Source organism: Xylaria bambusicola (genome assembly GCF_022495145.1).
Source record: "Xylaria bambusicola strain CBS 139988 unplaced genomic scaffold F5B22scaffold_54, whole genome shotgun sequence".
NCBI classification, from domain to species: Eukaryota; Fungi; Ascomycota; class Sordariomycetes; order Xylariales; family Xylariaceae; genus Xylaria; species Xylaria bambusicola.
In genome coordinates this window covers 271,945-281,288 of record NW_025953607.1, presented here as the reverse complement: position 1 = coordinate 281,288, position 9,344 = coordinate 271,945, and the positions used below count along the sequence as shown (strand labels likewise).

At 44.9% G+C, this 9,344-nt stretch overlaps 3 protein-coding genes across 3 annotated transcripts; 2 read left to right on the top strand and 1 right to left on the bottom strand.

Annotated features, from left to right (window-relative positions):
- Positions 1 to 1,681: 1,681 nt before the first annotated feature.
- Positions 1,682 to 2,758, bottom strand: F5B22DRAFT_622998 (uncharacterized protein). Its single transcript, XM_047976010.1, has 2 exons — positions 2,418 to 2,758; positions 1,682 to 2,334 (listed from the first exon to the last, which is right to left on the bottom strand). Exons 1-2 carry the CDS (start codon positions 2,731 to 2,733, stop codon positions 1,817 to 1,819), a joined length of 834 nt encoding a protein of 277 aa, XP_047826952.1. The 5' UTR covers positions 2,734 to 2,758; the 3' UTR covers positions 1,682 to 1,816.
- Positions 2,759 to 5,120: 2,362 nt separating this feature from the next.
- Positions 5,121 to 6,926, top strand: F5B22DRAFT_441064 (glycoside hydrolase). Its single transcript, XM_047971858.1, has one exon. It carries the CDS (start codon positions 5,696 to 5,698, stop codon positions 6,809 to 6,811), a length of 1,116 nt encoding a protein of 371 aa, XP_047826951.1. The 5' UTR covers positions 5,121 to 5,695; the 3' UTR covers positions 6,812 to 6,926.
- Positions 6,927 to 7,376: 450 nt separating this feature from the next.
- Positions 7,377 to 8,585, top strand: F5B22DRAFT_441072 (uncharacterized protein). Its single transcript, XM_047971859.1, has 2 exons — positions 7,377 to 7,624; positions 7,768 to 8,585. The coding sequence occupies exons 1-2, from the start codon at positions 7,484 to 7,486 to the stop codon at positions 8,260 to 8,262; spliced, it is 636 nt and encodes a 211-aa protein (XP_047826950.1). The 5' UTR covers positions 7,377 to 7,483; the 3' UTR covers positions 8,263 to 8,585.
- The last annotated feature ends 759 nt before the right edge of the window (positions 8,586 to 9,344 follow it).

The window sequence follows — 9,344 nt, the reverse complement described above, 5'->3', positions numbered from 1 at the left end:
ATTAAAAGGTAATTTTAAAAATATAATATTAAAAATTAATAATTTAATAGTTTAACTTTAAAAAATATATAATTAATATAAAATTAATAAATAAAATTAAAAATAGTTTACTTTTAATAAATATTATAAAATATATAATATTATTAATAATTAAAGGTATAATAAAAGTTAAAAATAAAGTTAAAAGTAAAATTATAAAAATAAAGTTAAAGGTTATTAATTAAAAAAAAGGTATAAAAGTTAAATAATTAATAAATAATTATTTAAAATAAGCTTTATAAAATAATAATAATAAAAGCTTTATAATTATAATAATATATATTTTATAATTATAATAATAGTTATATATTTTATAATTATAATAATATATATTTTATAATTATAATAATATATATATTAATAATAATAATATATATATTTATTTTTAAATAAATGTTTTTTTATTTATAGGTTTTATAAATTTTAATAGGAGATATAAGGGTAATACTTTTAAAAGGGTTAAATTAAATATATTAAGGATTATTATAGGGGTATCTATATATACCGGCCTATATCTAGCTATATTAAGTTTAAAGCGATGTTTAATTATTGATCTTCGATATTTGGATAACCTGCCCGGTATCGCAATAGTAATCCAAGTCCGACCGTCAACATTGTTAGCATTTATACAATGTCTACAACTATCCTAATTTATATGGGAAAACAGGGGGGTCCCAGACATTGCCCCAATATTTACTATGTTAAGTTTAAGGCGATGTTTAATTATCGATCTTCGATGTTTGGATAACCTGCCCGCCTAAATAAGGCTTATACTCAATTGTGTCCAATGTGGTCGAAGGCGAAGGTAGCTGATGTAACCCATACTACATTCTTGGCTTAAAGATCTAGCCTCTGCGCTAAATATGCTCGCGGCAAACGATCTCAAACTAGACCTTGGCAGACTAGCGGTTCGTACTAATCCTTGAATCAAGATGCATGGCTAATTGGCTGAAAACGTGGCGCCCATTAAATGTTAGTATCAACTACATGTATTGTACATATAAGTAATCCAGAGGGTTAACGTTAGCTTGGGCTGAAATGATGTCTCGAACCATAGCAGCAACCGCCTCCTTGACTTGGAGGTCTGTTACATAAACTCGGCAACACACCTAATTCTATTTGCAACTCATCGTACTTCATGGTTCATAGAGCGTTTCGCTGAATGTACTTAATCTTTTAAGCCGGAGTAGCCGACGAAGTATAGCGACATGTAAATAGACTAAAGTCTAGACCAGTCCAATGCATCCCCTACCTGATCGAACAACTGCTAGCTAGTGCGGAGAGGTACAAAGCTCGAATAACTGGCGTATGACTTCTATAGTTGAGAGACTCCAAGTATAGAAGTAGATTGAATGCTCGCTTCAATTCTTTGTTTCATCTATGATTGGCATATGATCTCTATCAAAATAGAACGAAGCTATTAGGAGCCCTTTGGCGTTCTGATAGTCTTGGCGTAGACAGCGTCGTTAACTTACTGAGGGGTACAGTAGGCTCAATTGAATTACAGGGGTTTGTGCTTCTCAACAGCCACTCAACTACTACGTACAAGAGCTCCTATAGTACGAGGTTAATTTCAGCGAGGAAGAGCCTCGTGGCAATGTATCTACTCCGCATTCGCTAGATGAACACAACTACTTCACGTGTAATTGAGACGCTGTATTACTAACTAGCTACTCGACTTGACATTGACTAATTATATTGAGATCAAATACATATTGCCGCTTTAGAGAAAGTTGACACTATTGCAATTTCTGAAAACCTCCTGGGCCATGCCATCTTACACTCGGCGATGAATACTACGTCCAGATATTTCGGACGGCTCCCGCAGTGAAGACATCTCTTGCGGATTGATAGGGAGCTCTGCTATTCCATGCATGTAGGGTGGCTTCGCCTGTGCCTGTGTCGAGCGAGCAGGGCCGATAGCTGTCGCTGCCAAAGCTCTATTCAATTCATCCATTTCTTGCTTCATCCTTCTCCGGCTCCAGAGCAAGTAGCCTAGCATTGCTAGGGCGACCAATAGTGCACCACCTTCAACAGATAGGCCTATAATGGCTCCAGTCGGGATGGTTGAGCCATGGCACGTCTCTACAGTATTATTGTTCGACGATGTGGTATTGTTTGGCGTACCGGGCACGGTTCTATCAGATCGAAGGATCTGCCGAGTAACTGTGCCAATTGGCTCGTCCAAAGGAAACGGAGACTTGCAGCAATCTTCTGGGTCGCGATCTATATCCCATTCCGCACAGCAGTAATGTGTGTCGTTGCAGTTTTGGAGGCGTGCATTGCTCCATCCAGCTGTTCATCATATCAGCTGTGAGCCTTCTCCATCAAAAGGCCCAGTAATTGCTTGATGAAGGGATCTAGTATAGATAACCTACTGATACGGCAATATTTAGGGCAACTTGGATCAAGAAATGTTGGGTCTGTGCAGCCGGTTGCCCAGAGTATATGGCTCGCCTGCGTAGCAAGCGTGTTGAGACACAGCCCCGTAGAGAGGCAGGCATCTTGATTCTCAACCTTGCAACACGCCGAATGCGCACCGCCTTGTCCTGTAGCGTTGAGATTGCATGCTTGAATATCAGAGGTTGCCTCACGTCCGTCCAAACGGTAGCAAGTGACTGCGATGATAGGCCTGATGTAAATAGAAACGAACAAGAGCAAGAATAGTGGGACCGGTATACGATAGTTAGCCATTAAGACACGCAAAACGAACAAGAAGCATATTTCAAAGAGACTAGAGAGGCCCTAAGGTTAAGGAAAGGATCGCTTAATAATCGCGCAAGCACGCCCTCAATATATATGCTAGTAAATCTATCTGTACTACCATGTTCCATTTTGAATCTTTTTGATAAAGCTGAGTGTTTCATGCGGTGATCCTGATGCAGTGATTATCGGAACAGCAGAGCTTCTCTCATGGCGATCTACCCCTTGGCCACCCTAGAAACTCTCTGAAATCTTAGAATGATGCCCAACACATGATTGGCTCACCGAAACCCGACCTTCATATCCTGTGTAGGGAACTATGCGATTCATCTATATTGTTGACCTCACGTTCAAGCTGAAAAATGTGATAACTAGCCTGTTTACAGCTGTAGGCCTCGTCTCCTTTCTCGGTATGACGAATACCACCGCTATGTTCTTCGAGAGTGATTGGATTGAGTGAGTCTATTACGACGCTCGTAGCCTTTACATTAAACCAATAATATTGCAAGAAAGGGAAATGCGATAAATAGCATGGTACCACCTTCTATCCCCAGAAAGATCTCCATTAACAGCCGAGGCCGACATTTCGAACTCCAATACGCAACAGAAAGTCCCTATGGCTCTCCAGGTCCGATATTACGACCCTTGGAAATGACACCACTGTCTAAAACATCTTCTGGCATGGTCTTCGTTGTCATCTGGCACTAGGATAAAGAGCTTAGGATAGCAAAGTATATCGTATCGGATAGAGCGCCCAACGCTGACCTGATCATTTGTGCTCAAAAGTAACTCACGATTTTTCGAAAGTGTAGAGTGTAGAAGGAAAGCGGAACGTAGCAAACCCCCTTCTCTTTCACAAGTTTACAGCGGGATGGCCCTACATTACAACAGAGTAGTTGCAGTGAATGCAGGACTTTGCTTTACTGTCCGACATTAAGCCGAATGAGCTGCGAAGGAGTTAAATATGCCACGCTCTAATGCAGAAGCGTAGCAATCACAAGACATCTAGGTATTCATACTTGATGGTTTGGTCATCACATGGCTTCGGTCAAGTTGTATTTGAGCCGTGCTATGAACCGTTGTCAGTGACGTTGTAAAAGCAGCGCCGTCGTTAATCCGGATACCTGCGGAAGGCGAAACAGAGAGAAGTGAGTATTAGAAATGAAGCGGTCCCCCGTTAAGAACATGTGTCTATCGATTATACAAAATGGCGGTTCACGAGAATATATAGAAGCGCTAGAGAGTGTAAATATATTCGCAACTTCAAAAATATAGAATTAAATTTATTTGGATTGAATGAGAGTGATGCAGAAGAAAACACAGTCTGTTGAGCGAACTAATCATATTAAGCTACATTTAACTACTTCCTCATATTCAAATAATAAAGTGAGGTGAGATTTAGCCTTGTAACTACGTATTACGCTGACATCCTTGAAGATCCTTGCACAGCTCGTATTCAGTAAGCTGCTCTGCAGTGTGCCAGATATGCAGGCCTCCCCTCCGCAAGTCACCTTTTGAGGTCTATTTCTAGCATATTTTGACTGAAACCTACGCTGTTACGTCGTTGACCTACATGTGGAGTTCTTCCTACTTTTTCTTTTTATTCGCTCGGTTCGCTATTTAGGTCAGTAACTCTTCGTATTTGAACCGTCGAGTGGCCTGATACACCATGTTCACCGAAAATGATTTGTATGATCCAGAATATATGTCTTGGAGTGCAATATAGATGATGATAATGAATATGTAGCATCGCACGACGACTCTAATTCTGATATGCGGCAACACTGAGTACGGACTGCTCGTGTGGCATTGCTTATGACAATTCGACCAGGGAAGGTAACTGCCTCCAACACGTATGTTACATGCACTGAACACGCTAGACGCGCTGATATCAGGGCCTCAATAACCAAGTAGGGCTACGGACAGTCAAATCTAGAAGAATGAGCTCATGGTCTTGCAACTATAAATATTTCTGTGTGTGAGATTAGGCCAGACCATTGCGTTGGAGCAGAAGTTGACGGTACGAAGTAATAATATCAAATATAGTAGAATAGGATCGCATCCCCTCCTTATGAGAGGCAGCCTTCTGGTGAATTGCAGCACCCTGCATTGGCAGAGTGACGATTCGCTGTTTATTGGCTACGCGTCATCCTGGCAATTGGCCGAAACTGAATATGTGCATATCAAGGCCTGCATACGGACACTGCCGAATTGGGATCTATAACGACATCTATTCAAGTTGTCTTCCACGTAGCAGCTGCAGTAGCCATGCATTCAAATATCCTGCCTACAAAGTAGTATTGGAAAGCAAAGGGAAACTGAATTGCGCATTGTCATGCGTTCACCAAGATGAATGTGTAGATCTAATACGGTTTTTGGTTCAAGTAGATTTAGGCTATCAGCTGTTCACAGCTGTTAGGATAATTTGATAAACGCTGCCTAGATAGACAACGTTCTTGAGTTAGGTAAACATAGAAGCATGACTAAATAGGCGCGGAAGCGCGGAATGAAAGATGTTTAAGCGGCAGCTTATAAGCTAATTCATTCTACCTGCCTGTCTTGTCGAAAGATAGCTGAATCTTTTTGTTCTTGAGTCGGTGGATTGCCGTCTCTGGCAGTCGTCGCAGCGAGCTAAACCCTGTACCTTGAGGGAGGATCTTCTGCAGGTTTAGCCCTGCCCCATCGACAATTGACCTAACCTTCACGGTTAGATCAATCTACCATCACATGGTAATGTAATTACTACTTGCTGTAGATCACTCGAGAGCACTTGGATGTTGTTGTAACTCTATGAACTGGCTCAAGTCCACTCATCTCGGCCAGCTTTGGCCTACTCCGCCACTAGACGCGGACATATAAAGTCAACATCTCTTTCCTTCCTTGGGGCCATTCTCCTGCTTCCCATCACCAGCTACGAAACTCACAAGCCCTCGTCTATCTTGATAATCCTACAATGAAGCAAGTTCTCCTAGCTCTCGCTAGCTGTCTAGCTACGGCTGCTGCTGTGTCTATCAGCCCCCGAGCAAACTCACCGTCCTGGGCTGGATCCAACATCTACTTCCTCATAGGACTGTCCGATTCACAACAGAATGACTGGATCAACAACTTGGCTGCCGACGGAGCTAAAGTAGTACGACTTTGGGTGAATGCTCAATCTCAAGGCTCTTGCCAAAAGGGTAGCACGATCACGAAGACAATCCCCGAGCTCGAAAAGTCTATCGGTAGCTACAATGACGCAGTGTTGGATGCTGTCGACAGCGTCTTGGTGAAGCTAGCTGCCAAGAAAATCAAGGCTATTATCTCGCCGCACGACGCCGCCAACCAGTTCGTGTCTGGTAGCTCTGACCCGTACTGGAACAAATACGGCTCGGGCTACTTCTACGAACAGCAAGCTGCGTTCGACGACTATGATGCCCGACTCACTCACGTGCTCAACTACCGCGGGAAATCATCGGGCAAGGTGTGGAAGAATTGGAGCGAGGCCATCATGGCTTTCGATCTACAGAACGAGCCCATGTCTACGAAGACTGAGGAATGCCTAAACGGCGCAGGCGCGAAATGGGTCTGCGGACGCGCACAGCACATGCGCAGCGTTCTGGGCGCTAACAACCCAATCAAGATCTCCTCTGGTGGTATTGGTGGCGACATCTCCAAGAACTGCAACTTCATGGATGCGGCCGTGAACTGTGGACAGCTCGATATGATCGCTGTTCATCGCTACGCAGGAAATCTTGCCTCCAACCCGAATGAATGGTCCGCTTCCGCACCTGGCTATCTCCGTGATGCTAAAGGCAAGCTGGTCTATGTCGAGGAATGGGGCGTCAAGCAATATCAGGGCGCTGCAGATCCGCGCGTGGAGTACCCGGCCCAAGCCAACGATATGAACAAGGCTGGGCTACCATGGTTGTATTGGCAAATTGTCCCGGGCAAGAACTGCGACTATGACCCGAAGAATGATAAAGGCGACTCGTTCAGTATCTTCCAGGGCTCGGGGGTTGATATTGCCAGTGCGATGAAAGCTGCATCTTCGACAACTGGTGCTCAAGATTGGAGTGGCATTCTGTATTAGAGGTGCGGATGTCAATGTATTCAGTTACAAGCAGGTGAAAATGGCAGACAGGTATACACGAAGCGTAACGAAGTTCTCTGTAGCGCATGGTGCGTAAGCTTTAGCTAAAGCGATATTAATATAACATGGGGATGACATTATAAACTTGCGTCTTCTCCTAGCGACATAGAATCTGCTACACTCGCTTCTGGAGCTCCTCTTCTCTGAATCGCGAAGAAAAGCAGTAGACTCAGCTGGCTAGGTAAGCAGCCGTCAAGGTCCCCCCCAAAGACCTGCGAAGACGTGCAAATAAACCCAGATGCATAGAAGTCTGACAACAGCTTGTGTGGAGGCGTGAACGAGGATGCCTTGCGATAAATCCCAGTGGATTATCCCGTGCCTGTGATACTGGGTTCACCCACTGTTGGGTTGATTCAGGATCACCAACCCCTGGAACAGTGGGCTTGTAGGGCTGCATATCCCGCTCCACGGCGCCAAGGACCGGCAAGGGACCCCGTACTCGTCCCCTGCAGTCAGAATCAAGATGCCTGGAGGCCTGGAAGGTCCCTGAAAATCCAGGCCTCCAAGCTCACGTTGCCTCTTACATACCTACGTAAGGTAGGTAGGTGGGTAGTGATCAGAGACGGGCGATTTTGTCTTTACGATATCAAAATCTATAAAGGATTGTGGAAGATGGCACTGAGCAATTTCGAGAAGGCGGAGAGACTAGAAAAGCTCTATTTCGCATATGGTTCGAACCTGTCGACCACACAGATGCAGCACCGATGTCCGCGTTCTCCTCCGGTCGGCCTAGCGCACCTCACCGGTTGGACTGTAAGCTAAGTCCTATCCGCTCAAGCTATGCTTTACCCCCCGGGCCCCGAAGTGGCTTGGGGCTTGGCTTTACAGTTCTACTTCGTACAATCTGTGCACAAGATAGCGATAATAATGATGATTGCTGACTTCAAAGGCGGCAGTGGATCATCAACGAGCGCGGATACGCCAACATTGTCGAGGACGCGGATAAATCCGACCCAAACAGCACTTCCGCCCGACCGGGGGTTTATGGGCTAGTCTACCGATTGCATCCCGACGATGAAGCAACGCTGGACGGATACGAGGGGGTAGGATATGCATATGAAAAATTAATGGTGAAAATCGACGGGGCGAGTTTTTTAGAGCGAGACCCGGACCAGGGTTCATCATGGACCGCCGTTGAAGCTTCACCTGAGAATGGGGCCAAGAAACCCACACAACCGGCCGAAGAGGCAGCATTATTCGGTCATGAGGAGGAGGTCGAGCTGCTCGCTTATGTCGACCCATATCGTGTCACACCGTCAGCGCCCAAGGAAGAGTATATCGACCGGATGAACTTGGGCATCAAAGAAGCATCGAAGTGGGGGTTGCACGCTTCATATGTCAATGAGGTTATGCGGTCATATATTCCTGTACGACCGCATGGGAAATCGTGACGACTCTGCAGAAGATTCCACTTCTGTGGATGGCAGGTCCACGGTACAATACTATCAAGAGAGCGAGGGGTGGAATAATAATCCCAGGTCATGCCAAGTAAAACTTATTTCTACCATTGCACGAATACTACACTTGGTAGATGAAGGAAGGGATGCCGATTGGTTTTCGTATCGGTTCTTCAAGAGGAATGAGGGGCTATACCTAGGTAGTATGCTGTTTGCCAAACCATTGTAGAGTCTAAAACCCGAACCCTCTCTTCAGTATAGTGACGTCCGACTTCCGTCATTTTCGAGTTCCTCGCCCTGTGAGAGATACTTACGTAAGATTTCTGTAGGCCTCGTTTAGTTGTCGGTAAATGTCAAGCTCTGGGGAGGAGTGAGTGCGCATCCCACGTCCCACAAGGCGACTCCGAGCACTGTGTCGGGCTTCGCCTGTTCATGCATGGGGTGTTAAGGTGCGAACCGGCCGACAGTAAACCAATCACTGCCCAGTTCTCGATGCGGAGATCATGGCAAGCTGCAGCAAAGGTCTGAAAAGCTGAAAAATCACAACAATTGAATTTACTGCGGCCGCGCGGCGCAGGCCTATCATTAGTAGCTGAATATCAGGGAACTCGAGTGTTACAAAACGCCTATCAGCGGATATTCGGCCAGAATTTCCCGGAATCTCCCACGTGAGAAGCAATTTCCATGGCAGAGGTTGATGATGGAAAGAATTCGTTTTAATGTGTGTCTTGCTGACTCATATGGATCCAACGCCTTTGAAAGCCCTTGGTCACGGGACAGAGTATAGGGGTGTACCTAGTACTATAAACGGCTACGCTACCAAAAGGTAAACGACGTACGTTATCAGGTCGAGACCCTGCGTCTCTACGCTCAACTCTATGGTACTGTGACACTGACACCCTTTGAGAGTTGCATTGGCGCGCGCAGAGTTCTGCCAAAAGTATTTCATGGATGCAGATATTGGTGTGGAACTGTGTTACAGTAGACTTGTTATACATTTTGCTGCTCAGTTGAAGATGTTGGACAATGAGAGATGTTGCGTTTGCTGCAGGAGTCCCTACCTGGTTCTTAGTGCA

What these genes read in the sequence shown, in the direction of transcription:
- F5B22DRAFT_622998 (XM_047976010.1), bottom strand. Translation starts at nt 2,733, where the DNA reads ATGGCTAACTATCGTATACCGGTCCCACTATTCTTGCTCTTGTTCGTT. An exon ending in CCCTAAATATTGCCGTATCA is followed by an intron (nt 2,335 to 2,417) that starts GTAGGTTATCTA and finishes TATGATGAACAG; the next exon opens with CTGGATGGAGCAATGCACGC.
- F5B22DRAFT_441072 (XM_047971859.1), top strand. Translation starts at nt 7,484, where the DNA reads ATGGCACTGAGCAATTTCGAGAAGGCGGAGAGACTAGAAAAGCTCTAT. An exon ending in CGCACCTCACCGGTTGGACT is followed by an intron (nt 7,625 to 7,767) that starts GTAAGCTAAGTC and finishes CAAAGGCGGCAG; the next exon opens with TGGATCATCAACGAGCGCGG.
- F5B22DRAFT_441064 (XM_047971858.1), top strand. Translation starts at nt 5,696, where the DNA reads ATGAAGCAAGTTCTCCTAGCTCTCGCTAGCTGTCTAGCTACGGCTGCT.